Raw genomic sequence first — 16,136 nt, 5'->3', positions numbered from 1 at the left:
TATACAATTATTGTTTAGCGAAACAAGCGATAACGTCTAAGTCTAAGAAGAAATGATATGACTTTACCAATATTGATTCTTCTTGGTCTCGTGACAATAATGTGCAACACTCAAGGTAACAACACCAAACCTTTTCTAGACGAAAAACGAGGAAGCGCATCCTTAAGAAAATAATCAGCAGATTATCGATAATTAGTAAAGAACTAAAACTGTGTCAATAGGCTTTTCAATGTAAAGTCAATGTCTGAACCGTTTTGCTTTTTAAGTTCTCGGGCACTAAAAGAGAGGATTAAAATATTTATTATTGAAAACACAACTAGGGAAACATTAACGTGAAAAAAAGTTTTTGTTAACCAACAGGTTTCAAGCGGTACATATGCAACCGACAACAAATTTTTTGAACAGTTTAAAATTCCGTGCATAAAAACCTAGGTTTTCTTCCGCGTTCTTATAAATAGCGCTTAAGAATTTTGAAACCACCACCAGCCCCTCCCCCCTGAAACCACCAGCAACCCCTTCCCCTAAAACAACTCTCCCCCAACCCACCAAAGCACTGTCATTTAGTTTTTTGCGACCGAAAATTCGACAGAAAATTCAAAGATCTTTTTATCATTTCCACATTTTTTAAATTTTTAATTACATAAATGTTTTTCTCTTTTTAATATCATAAGATTTTTCAGGGGCTTAACAAAATAAATGTTTTCAGCAGCAAAAAAAATGATTTTGTTACTGGCTTGAAGCTCTTTGCAACATTTATCAGAACCACTTGGCTAAGTGAATACAAATAATTAATGACAATCAAGTTGAATAAAAAAATAATCATAAATAAAAACTAAGAAAGCATCCGAAAGACCTGACATTCAGCTAATACCGCTATAAGGGCTCTAATTTCTTTTTTTGTCTCGAAAAGGGAAGCGTAAGATACAGAATGTTTATTTCATCTTATAGTTTATTTCATCTCATATTTTATTTTTCATTTCGTATTTTGTCTCTTTCTCCCTGTTTTTGGACCTACTGGAAGGAAGCTATAAACGAGTTGTAAACTTGTTAAGTTCTTAGGGGAAAGAAAAGGGGCTTAATAGTGAAAGCATTATTTGAACAATTTGGCTTTTTAAGGTCTTGGTAAAGGTAAATTGGACACCAGTTTGTTTTTGTGGTTTTTGCAAAAGCACTATCAATAGTTCTTAAACTTTATTTTTGCAAAAAAAAATTCCATAAATCGCATTCTAAGACGGTTTAAGAATTGGCCTTTCCCGTGACCTGTTGACCGTGAATTCACGCCAAATCTTTGACTTTTCTAGCGTATTATTTTGAGGCGAGAACTCGAGCTTGTCGGGTGTAACCTCGCGATGGGTTTTAAGATATCGCCTTCAAATTTTTGGGATCTGATAGATAATTATGCCATGTCATAAAGTGTGTGAGGAATTTTCGATTTTCGACTAGCACTTTTCGTGTCCAAATTTCGCCAGAAATGAGAGTTCCAACTTTGATTCGTGATATTTTGTTGACAGTTCAAATAACAAAAAATCCTCACACACTTTGGTAGATCATCTATCTGTCATTGAGATGCAAATACGTGCAAGTGCATGCGCAATAACGCGAAGGTGCATTACGCTGTAGAGTAAACTCCGTACGTTTGAGTTTGAGGCCTCAAAACTTAAACACGGAATTAGCTATTGCTCAAATAAATATTTTATCTTTTATTTGATATAGTTTGTACATTTAGTGAAAATTGCGGCGCGACAATATTTTTTTCCGCGGACACGTCGTTACCTTTACAGAGACCTTAATTAAAGGGGCTTTAAAGGGACGAGTGGGCAACACAGCCTTACAGTAGATATCACGCGCGAATTATTTTTTGCTTTTACTCACTTTGTCAATCCTTTCAGACCCCTGCCGCAACATGCATTTTCCTTCTCCACTAGAGGACCACGCCCTCTTTAACCACACTCTTCAGAATATAACTGACATATCAAGGGAGAACTGCAAGTAAAGTGCTATGTGAACCGAGCATGTCGTGCTGTGAACTATAAGAAAAAAGCGAACCTCGGGAGTTGTGAACTGCTGTCCGCTAAAGCTGGATCCTTCCCTACAGATCTGCTAAAGTTCCCAGGAATCGACTACTACGGCCCCAATGTATGTCTCAACAACCTCAAGCGCACTTAATATGATATGGTTCTAACAGAAACTTATAAACTTTTGAAGGAATATTTTTACGATGTTAATATGTAAAACAAAACAAAAATAGTACAGAATCATGCTTCCATCGCCCCGCTCGAGTTATCTGGAAGCAAACTAGAGCTATTGTTCCTTTATGTAAATATTATGATTCTTCTTTAACTAATCACTCTTATTTCATATTTCAAAATTTCATCATTACATTTTGATTGACAGTATAACATAATAAGACTCTTTTTATTTACTCCCTCACTCATTTATTAATTCATTCATTCATTTATGTACCCAATTTTATAATTTATTTATTCATTTATTTATCCATTTATTTGATTTATTTGATATTTGATTATTGGATTAATTGATTAATTGTTTATTTGAAACCTCCATCGTTGACGCCGCACCTATGTTAAGTGCTGGTGTTTATGTTGAATAATGTCTACTCACATGTAGCCACCATATTCTAATATTTAGACGATTGCTTGGCTAGGGCTCCTTAAAATGCTGTTTTTTTTTCGAAAGAGGTTTGCTATCCAAATACTTGTCCCTCGGCCAACATGACATGTATTGAGTTAAAGGGGACTACAAGATACAGATGTGAGTGTCTACATGGATACACCGGTGCCGCATGTGAGACAGGTAAAAACAGTTCTCAGAAATCGTAGAATTTATAGAGAACATAGCTGAATTTTGTGCTTCTTGCGTAGATATTGACGAATGTTCTCTTGGAAATCACAATTGTCACCGGGACCGCGCTACATGTGCAAACACCATTGGCTCCTTCGCATGCACATGTAAACCTAGGTATACAGGAGATTGAGTAAACTGCGCATGAAAACCGCCAACCGGATATCAGCATTCACATTGTTACTCCGCAAAATGTAATTTATTTAAATTAACGCTAAATGTAAGTAAGAGTTAATTACCGAGAGCCGAGGTAATAAGCGATGTATAGGCTTATTGCCGAAGGCTCGAGGTAATTAATTGACTTATTACAGATTGACAAAGGTTTCCACGCAAAAATGTTTTTCAGAATCTTAATCTTTGAAATTGAATCCTGATTGAACAAAGAGTGGTGTGGAAGATTAAAAGGCCATTAGCATATTTATCGAAAAGTTATTTCTTCTGCAATTTCTAAATTAAAACGAGTAACAATCAACCACATCGGTATGTGCTTAATAGTAACGAAAAATATTTCATCCTTGAAAACAAAGGCCTTTGTATCTTAATTGCACCAAATACAAAGAAGAGTATTCCCTTCGGCGGCAGTTTATGGCATTTCACAATGTTTTATACAACTATCTATAATAGGGGGGTCTATAGTTGTTCTTTTTTTTAGGAAATAACAATCACGCAATAAACAAGCGATTTCCTTTACAAAAGGAGCGTTTGAATGAGATTTGTTGCACCCTTTAGTTTGCATAACGCTCGTACTTTTCTTTTCTGAATGAGCGCTTGCTTGATTCATTTGGAGGTACATATTTTTAATCTCATTAAAACCATTCTAAAGACACCTAGATCCCCCTAAAACTACCCCTATCAGCCAACACAAAAGGTGTCAAATGCTGGCTCCGCTTTTAGACAGTGCCTATCTATATATTAGTTCCCAATTTCATGACTGTGTACTTGTTATTGACAGATTGCGCTCTTGGTATGGCATCGGGCGCTATAAGTGACTCAGCAATAACTGCATCAAGCTACTATCAAAACATGGCTAACGTACTACTACCTTCATATGGCCGCCTTAATCACGCAAAAGTCTGGGCGTCAGCATCTCGTAACCCCGGAGAGTACATCCAAATCGACTTGGGACGTTTGACAACAGTCACCAAGGTAGCCACTCAAGGTCACGATCATTGGGATGAGTGGGTGATGAGTTACAAGATCGCCTACAGCTCCGAGCTATCCACCTGGCAAGTGTACCGCGAGAGAGGGCAAGGAAAGGTATGAAAAGGCAGAGGGGATCTAGCTTATTTTCTGACGGAAAAGGGGGATGGTATTTGTCCCAATAATCTCCCTCGTAAAGATACGAGCATGTAGTAACCTGTTGCACACTATAGTTTAAAAAGGATGCCCAGAAACGTGTATTTTAAACAGTTACCAAGAGACCATGATATAAGAGAACGAATCCCCGTGGCCCATGATGTCGTCCATGAAAGCTATTTTTAGATTGCGCGAGCTTGTCAATCATAGCATCCATATATGGTTCATCGCGCCATATTTGGTTATGGGCATGTACTTTTTCACAATTTTTTCCCTCTCTGCACTTCTTTACTTCGTTCGCTACCTGTTTTTATCCTTTTAGCTGCTCCTCGAGCTCATGATCACAATGCTACTCGTAGGGTGGTGTCCTGGTATCTGTTAAGTTATCTAATGTTAAGTTATCTAAATGTTATATAATTGAACGGAAAGACGTCGGGGAGACGGCGAATTTGGGATTTATTCAAGATGCATCAGGCGGACTCCTAAAAAGTTCTTTTTCTCTTCAATTCAGTGAGATAGAATACCTAGGCTTTCTCAGAGTCTATGTTATGTATTTTAATACAAGAAGGCCTTTACTTTTCTTTTATTTACAATATTTTTAGATAAATGAACTTCAATTTTTCACGCAAAGGTTCAGAAATCATGTCACTCAAGAAACCCTTGTCACTGGAATAAGATTTACTTCATTATAAAGACTTTTTTTGTGAAATACCTATCTTAATAACCACAATATCGGTGTGAATATAATGGTATTAAGGTTTTGATGTATCTTTTTCATTAAAAGGGAATTGGAAGAGAATTGTGTGTTGTAAACAAAGATTTATGATTGATTATTTGCGAATCAGCAGTGATAACTTTTACTGGGGAAGTTTATCCCCGAGCCTAAAATCACGCACTCTATGCATTTCAATGTCCCAGAAACGGTTGATTGGATCCAGCGTACTCTATAGAAGATCATTTTTACAGCGTTTGTAAAAAAGGATGGTATTTTCGGTCAAAAAGATTTCCATAACAGCCTCTTCCGGTCGCTCAAGATGTGATCGCGCGTAAGACTCGTGTTGCTAGGATACGTGAGCGCTAGCCAATCAGAGGCGTATCTAAAAACATAACTGCTAAGCTTTCACGGACGACATCATTGGAACATACCCTAATACGGGGGATTCGTTCTCTTACATCATGTTCTCTTGCAGTTACTTAATTGCACACAAGATGAACCATTGATGTGAAAGTACTTGCAAAAACTGAGAAATTGTAAACTGGGAATTGTCAAATGGGGGTTAGAGAGTTTTTAACTCTTTTAAAGACGCTGTAAATAGTTATTATCACATCTACATTTAAGTGAGCCACGTGCAAGAACTTTCAACTCTATGGTCTATATTGTCAAAATATATTTTAAAGCATCTTGTATTTATCATGGAACAATTAGAATCGATCACTGGTCTTGCTAATTAAGCAATCAAGGGGTTGTGGTCTTTGCTTTGACTGATGTTTTGTTATCTATTCGAGGTGTTCCCCGGGAACAAAGACAGGAGCTCTGTTGTCTACAGAGTGACACAGCCCATCGTTACACGTGGTATTCGCCGGATTATCGCGGTAACTTTCAGATGGCGGCCTGCTTTGAGGGTGGAGGTCTACGAATGCATGTGAACATCCCTGCCTGTTATACAAGATAAATCTGGCTGCGGCGACTTCCTGTGTGCTTCGGAACGACTAGCAAAATATCACGTTAAATTTACTCTTGCGCTTTGAGAATCAATTATCAAACCAGGCTTAGTTGAAGATATGTGTGAACTCGTACTGTTCTCGACTAATTTCATGTTGAAACGCTCGGATAACAGTTTCCCCTATAAGTCATAGACATCTCAACCACGCTCCATACAAGCCCATAGACACGTCGATTTGCCGATCTCGAGTGTTTTGCCAGGCTTCATGGCGAGCGGAAAATCAAAAGTGATAGACAGGCCTTTCAGCCAATAGAATCCAGGGGAAGAGGCTTGGGGAAGGGATGCGCCACTATCGAAATGAGTGGGTATATAATGGGTATATATATTCGCGCGGCCATATTACTCGCTCGCTCCATATTCCAGCTGAAACTCCACAGAAACGCTTGCTACGCGGGCTACTTCATTCTCGACGTTTTCTTGGGACAGGGCACTTGGATGTTTGAAGAAAATTAGGAAGAGTTCATGAAATACCCTGAGGGGGCTGGGGAGGGGGGAGAATAGATATCGACTCAGGAAGCGTTAGAATTTAAGAGCCCCAACCCCCTTCCTAGTTAATTTATTTTTCGGTGCGTCCCCTCGACTCCCCGTCCCCCTACTTTACTTCCAATATTTGATAACCCCCTCCCCTTCGTAACAAAGAGATAACAACGTAACAAGGAGAGAAAAAAAATTAAAGAGGGAGGGGGATGATCGGGGGAGCGGTTATGACCCAGTCGAATTATAGACTATCGCTGGCGTGTACCCAGGATTGGCTAAGGGGGTTGCGCAGTCATACGAATTTTATGGAAAAAGCAGAGTATTTGAGGATTCCATGATAAGAAATGACCACCTTTTTGGACGCCAAACGGGGGTGCGCGCGCACCCTGCGCTTGTAGATCCTTTAAATGTATTTAAGCAAGATATTATTTTTCAACATCATTTTCCCGGACATTTGGCGGTTTATGATGCGCGCTGATACTTATCCTCATGCCGAAGTAGAATTCATTAGGAAGCAACACTGCAGGGACTACACTGTAGTCACTCTAGTACCGGGTAGAATGTGCGGGGGGGGGGGGGGGGGGGGATGGGGTCTTCTTAATTTTTGAAGAACAGGAGGGGGTTCGGCTCAGAGCTAAACATGACGCTGTTGTAAAGGGGGCCTTCGTAATTTTTCGTTATTCGAAGCTCATTTTACGCCCCCCCTCTCCTGATAATTATTGCACAGTCCCTAATAAGAGGGACTTAGGGACTTTAAGTTATACCAGAAACACATTTCTTAACTGCGACCCGAGAAAGCAGAGCTCACTAAATGGAACTCCATCAATGCGGGGACACTAAGGGAAACTCTTGAAGAAATTTTCGCTTAAGAGAAAGACGCAATCATTTTCAAAACCCCTAATTAGCAAAGTTTTGTTGTCTTAGCATTAGCCTATCGGAATAGCTGCGCGGACATCCTGTGGTGAACAATTAGTCCGTCGCATCGCCACAGGACACCCGAATGGCCTTGTATCTTTTCTTGTACTTTCCAGGCAAGACGTGTAGCCGCTTAGGCAAATTGTTCCGCGAGTCTCGGCTATAGGAAGGCTATCCTAGCTACTCTCCTAGCATGTGTACACTTCTTGTCCAGTACATAACAAAGCGCGCCAGCCAGTAATTAACTTATTGTAAAGTCGATAATCGTCTTGTTGTCTTTCCAAACACCTCGAGCAGACCCGAAGGCGCCCGCAATAGACATTTCACACTTCTGTAAAATTTGTTGAAATTGCCCTCTAATTAGCTAAAGAATGCTGTTTACTCGAAAGAAAACTACCTTTTGAGGCAACCCAAACAAGTGGCCTTTGGAAGCTTTTAACTCGCAAAGACAGAAAATTGAAACGATAAACCTGATAAGTTTAAATATATCAATTAGAGCTTTTTAATTGTTTCAATGGGCCCTTAAAAGTAAACCTTATTTAGAATGCGTAATCTTTTAAGCCTGAAATGCAAACTGTGATTGGTGTGATGTCAGAGTACTAAAAAAAAATGTTTGTTCTGGTTAAGCAAAGGTAATATGTGATAGCATTGGCGATGGCTACAGTCCATGTGTCCGCATTTTGGCATTTTGAGCGTTTATTGGAGCAGTTACGGGTCTGGTAATTTTCATATATATGACAACCGCAACTGCAAGCGCTTCTGTAACCACTCATTGGTCAAACCAAATAGCCAAATAGCGCAACCCGCTCAATTGGATGTACTTTTTGGGAAGATTTATTACCTGCGAAAGAAAATTCAGCAAGCATACTAATCAGAGATAGCTTCCGATCGGACGTACACTCCCGACTACCCGCCGACTATCAACCGACAGAAGATTAGCCAATCACTGAATAGTAACAATTGACGCAACTCGGCGTCTGAGGAAAAGAGTGTGGTAATCCGATAAGTCTCATTTACTCTGTTGGAGTTTTTAGTTGCTTGCTATGCGCCCTCACACTCCTGCCATGCAAAACGCAGCGATTTCGTTCTCAATAGAATCCATAATCTCAAGACGGGACCCTCCAAAGGGTTCACACTATACAGACTTGTACACCACTCCTCGACATGCAATCACCATGAGCTTAGAACAACGTCCTCGGGAGATCTTGTTCTCTTCAACAGCCAGTGTTCAGGACAATGCGCCAAAAGCGCGCGAGGATATCTCTGTGCCAAGGTTAATAGATCCTTGTGAACCAAGACTGCTACGTTCAGAGGACCAAGAGAACGTTCATATCTTAAATGTACCTGGAGATTCGCAAATACGTAAGTAGTGTTCGTAAACACCCCTATCTATTAGGTACATATCTTCCCCAAACATGCTCTTTCGGGGTAATAGTGTAAAAACGACTTGGCCGAAAAGACTTGTGTTTCTTTCTTTGTCCTAGAGCATTCTCGTTCTAACGTTGTTTTCCGCGATTTTGCTCCCTATAACGTGGTTAGCAATCTCTCTCGTCTTTGAGTTTTGAACTTATCTTTTTTAGTGCCATTAATCAAAAATTGACATTGACAAAGACACGTATTGTGCATGCGGTTATAAATACCCTTTCAGACTGCTGCTCCGAAAACAAGGATACCATTTCAGGACAACTGTATCCTAAGTTTGCTAATGGCTTCTTTTTTTGTTCAGCTGAACCGACGGACGGTGATGAAGTTACCTCCGAGGATGGGGACGGTGAGGACGCATTGTCAAGCGCATCTCGTCGACGAAAAAGGACAGCATTTACAAGTAAACAACTATTGCAACTAGAAAGGGAGTTTCATAACAAGAAATATGTCTCACTGGAAGAAAGGTCTGTTATTGCGACGAACTTAAATCTAACTGAAGTCCAAGTTAAAATTTGGTTCCAAAACCGTCGAGCAAAATGGAAACGTGTACGATCACTCTCACACCCGGCACATGGAAATGCCAAGAAGATAAATGTACCCAAACTTGTGGTTCCTATTCCTATTCATGGCAACAGATTTGTGGCTATGAATCAAGCGAATGCTTTATAGTAAATCTTATTTATTTTAGAATGGCTGGTACATCAATATATCGGAACATTTTGCCGTTTACGTTTAGATTTTGTTCGCGCACATCAAGATTTTCGAAATGTTTCAACTGAGAACTCACTTATGCTTTACGTTATATTCAACGGGCTTTAATTTTGGAGCTCGAAGTAAGTTAATTTTAAATTCTGTTTATATGGGAATAGGGAATGGGAAAGACAGAGATTATATTGTACAGTATACATCATATCATATTAAAATTTGTTCAAATTAAATGAGTTCATTTGGAGAGAGATCTTTATGAAATTTATATCACCTTTAAGCAAGCTTGCGCCTCTTTCAAAACTGTTCAACAGTCTAACTAGACAATGTGTGAAAGTTAAAATGTTGCGCTAAGAATGTTTAGTCACTAAACGTGTGTTCTAGAACAATTTTGGTGTACAACATTTGAAGTGTATGCGTGGTTGCTCTTTTCTTTTTCTCGGCGAGTTATTGCTTTCGAAACATTCAGGCCACTCGTAAGAAATATTTTTCATGTAAATGTTTGTGTGGCCAAGGATTTTCACACTTTCTTGGAGCCTCTGTGTCTCGCAAATGCTCCAAGAGCAGATTGTGCCTAGCTTTAGGGTGTGAAGAAACCAAACAACACCTCTTCTTGCAATTAGCCAAATTATTACTTGTCATGCTCTGTTCAATGTTGGCCAGAAGCTTGCCTTATCTCTGTTGGACAACTCACATTGAACACAGCTATTTCTCAGCAAAAAAAATTTTATACTGTATAATGGTTAATATTATTATCGGTTATATCTTTATAATGTTTTAATATTGCTTCAGGTATTACAGTCTCAGGTTTTGAGGCGTGAAGCGAACATTATAATAAAAGGAGTATTCCAACTTTTGTAAATTCCATTACAGTTTGCTTTTTTGGTTACTAGGTAATGTTGGCTTTTCGTATTCTGTCATAGCCTGGCGCTAGCAAAATCGCTTCATATCCTCCAAGAATACTGTATGTTGGACTTTTGGAAGCATGAATTTGTGTACTTCCCGAAATTCGATAGATGATGGCTCTTAAAAACGTGCACACTAATCAACCACCTTTGGAGTTATCTACAAATTATATAAAATATCAATGAATTTTTGAAAATAGTAACAGGAACATCGTCACATAGCTTTACAGACCTTTTTTGCCAGGTGTATTTATTCTAGTGGCTGTAAAATGTTTGAAGAGATTTTGGGGATTTGCGGCTGGTCTGGAAATGTGATCAGTGTTAGATATTGAAGATAACGCAAGGATTAAGGAATACATTAGCACCCCTGTGGACTGATATTCCGATTACTGGCTCTAATGCAATAAGCCAGGAATCCAGATACCATCAAGGGAAGGGCCTGGGAAAACTTTACTTTTTAATCTTTCCTGTTAGTACACCGTACTTAAAAATACTACTGATAAAAATACATTAAAAGAAACCTTAGAAATTTTAGTAACTACACAGGTACCCCAAGCTCACTGTGTGTATGAATAAATTATAGTGGTTCACGTTATGTTGTGTGTTTCATGGTTTACAGTAAACATATGAGATTGGAATAAGCCGTTCACTTTACTACGAAATTATAATCGTAAAACTCTAAAAAATATTCTGACCTGACAGTGGAGTCTTAGATATGGTCTGGGTGAAGTTTGAAGCCAATTGGGCTTGCATTTCGAGAGTTACGTTGTTGGAAACAGAATAGATGACCAGATTCGTAGGCTAGATTTAATTAGGGGGATGCTTTCTATACAAGTCGCTCGAGACTTTGGTACCAGGGTACACTCGCCTTGCCTTGGTTGTCAAGTACGTTTAAGAATTTGTTCTTATAATACTTATCTGAAAAATAATAATAAATAGGCGGCGGGCCTGTTGACTGATAACTCAAACTCGGAAAATTTGAAGTATTTGCTAATTCGAATTATTGGTTTAATTGAGTTACCTTTCTGCGGTAATTTCTACACGGATAACTGAAATTCCCTCCTTGCTCGTGCTGTTTCCGTCTCCCTGACGAGAAAGTAGAGTCATTCCCCTGAATTAGTATATTGTTATAATTAAGGTCTGTTATCAGGTTTGACATTGGTGATGTTTGTAAATGAACGTTGTTTTTTAGTAGTATCCAAATAACAATGGTAAACAAATACAAAAGAGAACAAAGTCATTTATAATACAGTTAGTTGTTATACACTAAAGTGTGATTTACCCGTTCATGGACAACAATATAAGATACTCATTAGAGTATTTAATAAAAGCAATATTTTTTTTTTCTTTTATTCAAATTTTAATTAAAACACAACTCTAAATTGTTTTAAAAATATTCGGTAATTTTCTTTTCGCCAATGAGCACTATTTGAGCACTATTTTGATTTTGGAGCACTTTTCAAGCACTTTTTGGCTGTTTTTGGGAGCACTTTTTTGGGAGCACTATCTGGAAACGTAGGTCCAAAGGCTGGCTTTGGTGTGTATGAGGGAGGGGGGGGGGGAGTGCAATGTTATAAGGTTACCTGTAATACGTTACACTCGTCTTGAAGCCCCCATTTCACATATTCCGCATCCTTATTTATTATTTGCAGCTCTTTTTCCATATTTGGTAATGCCGCATGTCAAAACAACAGTTTTAGAATTACCGCCTTCTTCTTCCGCTATCTTGAGTATTTTCGCAGTCGTAATAATTTTCGCTGACAGTCATTCCTCTCATTTGCGCGTGCTTTTAGCACAATTAATGTATAATTAAAAAAAGTTTTATTCTCAATCACACTGGAAATGTGTACCAAGGACGTAGAAATCTCGTCCACACATCTACGTTCGTATCTAACTACAGTACTAATGTATTCTTAGTTCTTTATCAAAAGTCGTGATTCTACTGAAAATCCCCTATCCACCATAAAATATGATTTTGTCACAGCGTCCATCTCACAATTATATAACAGATACACCTTTTTAAGAACGTCTTATTTTCAGTTGAGGCTGGGCCGTTCTTATTTTTGGGACATTTTAAGGCTAAATATGTTCTCAACGATGTTCTAAAATTTAAGTGTGTATAAGAATATCAAACCCAATGAATTATTATGAAGAGAATTACACAATGATCAATAGCAATAATGAGGTTGTTACTATGAGCACAATTTGATTCTACATGTTAGAACGCATCCAGAACTAAAAAAGAAAACATTGTCCTGCTGTCTGAGCCTCGGCATGTTCTTAAAATTTGGGAAATCTCAGGCTGGACTTTTTTTTTTATAAAAAGGGTTCTTATACAAAAAAGAGTGCATGCCATCGATATCACTTTCCACGTGGTATTTTGCGCATCCAATACAAAACCGTTGATTATAAAAAAAAAAAACTCCGCACAGGCAACCAATAAATAAATAACAACAACAAATCCTTTTTCATTGTGCCTATTTATTTTTGATCCAATTTCAAAGCGACTTTCCTGTTAATAAATATACAGGGTGTTTTAAAAGTTCGTGGACACTTTCAAGATGGTCTTATTCGCTGAGCTTACAAAAAAAATCATCTTTTTCCAATCAGATAGATAATAAATTTAATATGCAAGGCATACTAATAGAGTTTTGGCATCGTGGATTTCGAAAAAAACAGCGAATTAAAATTCCCGCCAAAAGGCGAAAAAAAAAGTGTCGCGCGTCATTACATTTTCACGCCATTTTTGGGTTGGCTGTCAGTTTGGTGTGTTTGCTTAAAATTTGCTAGACGAAAAAAATAGGCTAGGAAAATGGATTCAAAGATTACAGAGAAACACCTGAAAAATTTTCAAATAAGAGCACAAGCAGCAATTTTGTATGCCAACTGACTAATGGTTGGAATAATAGCAAAAATTCTAGGAAGAAGCAAGAGTGGACTCGAGTTCGAGGAAATTTTACCGACACCTCGAATTCGAGGGGCGAAATTGCTCAACCAAGCTGCAAATTACGACTTTGAAAATATTATGCACAAGAGGGGATATTTATCCCGAAAAAAAAGAAAAAATCTCAAGAGAAAAGCTCTCTTAGGGTCTTCGCCAACCGTCTGGAGATACATGACCAGGAAGGGGTGGAAACCTTTTCAGCGGCATAAAAAGCCATTATTGAGCACCCGGGTGTGAAAATCCCGTTTGAAGCTCGCAGGCAAGTACAAGTTTTGTCAGTTACTGAATGGGACGACTTTCTCTTTACTGACGAGTGCCCTTAGTACTTGCTCACCCAAACTCAAAAAACAATGTTGTTTGTGTGGCTCAAAGACCGAAATTTGGGCATCTTATCTTATGCTTTGGTAAAAATTTCTCACCCCATACCACAGCATCTTAAGAAGTTATTAAAGCAAAAGGAGGACACGCAAACTATTGAAATAAATATGGTAGCTTGCTACGTTGATGCACCTTGTTTTCCTGCAAATCTCCTTGAAATCGGACTATTAAAAACTGCAGTTATATTAATTTAAAAAGTGTCCACGAACTTTTGAAACACCCTGTACTCACATCGAACTAAAGTTCGATTCCTTTGAATTTGGATATTTTGAGTAATTCTTAGGTATTGACGAATCCAGAGGGAGGGGGGAAGATAAGAAAACGAACATAAAAAAAGGGAGGATGGTACAAAAAGTATATAAGCAAATTTCAAAAATGGGCGGTGGATAACCACCCTGTAGATTTGCCTCATCGGGTGTGCTCGGGGCAACCGCGAGGGAATAGGTTCTAAATGAGCACGACACTTTCACTCGCCACAGGAAACCCGGTCAGAACACATTGGACTAGGCTGTGAACTTCTGAAACCCACGTATAAAAAGGTTGATAAAACAGAGATATTGATTGATTGTGATTCTCGTGCACGTATTGAATTAGTTAAGCCTATCTATATTCAATACTCTCGATATGTTGATATTGTCTCCATGGGGATTAAGGGGATTAAGGTTTAGCGATGTTTAAAGAATGTCGATCAACCCACGGCCTCCCTAATCAACCACTTATTTGTTATTGTTTATCAATGAAATACAACGGTTTATTCGTAAGGAAACTTCAATATAACAATCAACGAATGTAGTCTGATACGTTATTGACGATATTTCATTGAAAATATCTTGGTTTCTCTTCTTGAATTAGCCTATGGTAATAGATGCTTTGTGCGACTCGGAATTGAGCGGGAGCATAAAATCGGGGCGTGATTGTAAAAGAGAGGCAAACCATTTGTAACGCAGGCTTGGCGACACAGCCTTATATTTCATTACCCCGACAAAACAATGATATGAACAAGATATATCCGAACCCTGAATTAAGACCCTATGTGTGCGTTTTTTTATGATCGATTCTTTTGTACACGGATTAGCTTGACTAAAGAGAAATTGAAAGCACATTATTTGTGCTTTTATAGAAATAAGACACACAAGCTACAAAGATACAACAGCGTGAAACTCAATAGAACATGTTGTAGAATATTAGTACATGAAAATAATAAAAATGCGGGTCACACAAACAAAAAAAGTAATTAATAATCTGCTTGTCATGTTTTGTCACCTTTTCGTGTTGTAATTAACATTTGACACCAGAAATATAGGGGAAAAACTACTCCTCGAAGAATTCAAGTGCAGTGGTAAATATGCTTTCCTCTGTGAGCATAGCCGCTTTATTCAAGTGCAGTGGTAAATATACTTTCCTCTGTGAGCATAGCCGCTTTATTCAAGTGCAGCGGTAAATATGCTTTCCTCTGTGAGCATAGCCGCTTTATTCAAGTGCAGTGGTAAATATGCTTTCCTCTGTGAGCATAGCCGCTTTATTCAAGTGCAGCGGTAAATATGCTTTCCTCTGTGAGCATAGCCACTTTACTCAAGTGCAGCGGTAAATATGCTTTCCTCTGTGAGCATAGCCACTTTACTCAAGTGCAGCGGTAAATATGCTTCCCTCTGTGAGCATAGCCACTTTATTCAAGTGCAGTGGTAAATATGCCTCCCTCTGTGAGCATAGCCGCTTTATTCAAGTGCAGCGGTAAATATGCTTTCCTCTTTGAGCGAAGCCACTTTATTCAAGTGCAGTGGTAAATATGCCTCCCTCTTTGAGCATAGCCACTTTATTCAAGTGCAGCGGTAAATATGCTTACCTCTGTGAGCATAGCCACTTTATTCAAGTGCAGTGGTAAATATGCTTCCCTCTGTGAGCATAGCCACTTTATTCAAGTGCAGTGGTAAATATGCTTCCCTCTGTGAGCATAGCCACTTTATTCAAGTGCAGTGGTAAATATGCTTCCCTCTGTGAGCATAGCCACTTTATTCAAGTGCAGTGGTAAATATGCCTCCCTCTGTGAGCATAGCCGCTTTCAAAGTCCCGAAACATTGGTCATTCAATCACTTTATTTTACACCCCCATTATGCTGTCACCTCCGCCATCTAGGGCACCTGTGGGCACCATCTCATGGTCGAAATTGTTATTTCTCATGTGCGTTGAGCAGCTGTGGACAGCACCTCCCAATGAGATTTCTACAAAGTGCAAGTTTTGCTGGGCCAGAGTCTCACCAGCGCGTGTTGGCTGTTTGCCCCACCATAAGTTTTGAAACCACCGCCTTGCCAAAAGCTGATAACATTTACGTATCAAAAATAACTAAAAAATAACAGAAAATGAGACTTGTGATTTACACTGGGAGGTTTCATTATTTTTTCTATATCACATACAAGCAGGAAGAAGGAATTCTTGCAGAACAAAGAATACAAAGAAATGAATTTCGACACGGGACGAAAATTCTATTTGTGCGGACTTATCATCTTT

The 16,136-nt window shown here is 38.7% G+C and overlaps 2 protein-coding genes across 2 annotated transcripts; both read left to right on the top strand.

Moving 5' to 3' along the window:
• Window positions 1-3,723: 3,723 nt before the first annotated feature.
• On the top strand, window positions 3,724-6,034 carry LOC5514346 (lactadherin). The gene is made up of 2 exons (XM_032383967.2): window positions 3,724-4,119; window positions 5,665-6,034. The coding sequence occupies exons 1-2, from the start codon at window positions 3,790-3,792 to the stop codon at window positions 5,803-5,805; spliced, it is 471 nt and encodes a 156-aa protein (XP_032239858.1). The 5' UTR covers window positions 3,724-3,789; the 3' UTR covers window positions 5,806-6,034.
• A 2,003-nt stretch (window positions 6,035-8,037) lies between these two features.
• LOC5514380 (homeobox protein unplugged) lies at window positions 8,038-9,651 on the top strand. The gene is made up of 2 exons (XM_032383948.2): window positions 8,038-8,636; window positions 9,001-9,651. Exons 1-2 carry the CDS (start codon window positions 8,318-8,320, stop codon window positions 9,366-9,368), a joined length of 687 nt encoding a protein of 228 aa, XP_032239839.1. The 5' UTR covers window positions 8,038-8,317; the 3' UTR covers window positions 9,369-9,651.
• Window positions 9,652-16,136: the final 6,485 nt, after the last annotated feature.

The sequence above is a fragment of the Nematostella vectensis genome, chromosome 2, assembly GCF_932526225.1.
Source record: "Nematostella vectensis chromosome 2, jaNemVect1.1, whole genome shotgun sequence".
In the NCBI taxonomy this organism is placed as follows: domain Eukaryota; kingdom Metazoa; phylum Cnidaria; class Anthozoa; order Actiniaria; family Edwardsiidae; genus Nematostella; species Nematostella vectensis.
This window is presented reverse-complemented; position numbering and strand designations above follow the sequence as displayed.

Excerpts from the sequence above, each read along its gene's own strand:
- LOC5514380 (XM_032383948.2), top strand. The coding sequence starts at position 8,318 with ATGCGCCCTCACACTCCTGCCATGCAAAACGCAGCGATTTCGTTCTCA. Across the intron at positions 8,637-9,000 it reads ACCTGGAGATTCGCAAATAC|CTGAACCGACGGACGGTGAT; the intron begins GTAAGTAGTGTT and ends TTTTTTGTTCAG.
- LOC5514346 (XM_032383967.2), top strand. The coding sequence starts at position 3,790 with ATGACTGTGTACTTGTTATTGACAGATTGCGCTCTTGGTATGGCATCG. Across the intron at positions 4,120-5,664 it reads GCGAGAGAGGGCAAGGAAAG|GTGTTCCCCGGGAACAAAGA; the intron begins GTATGAAAAGGC and ends TATCTATTCGAG.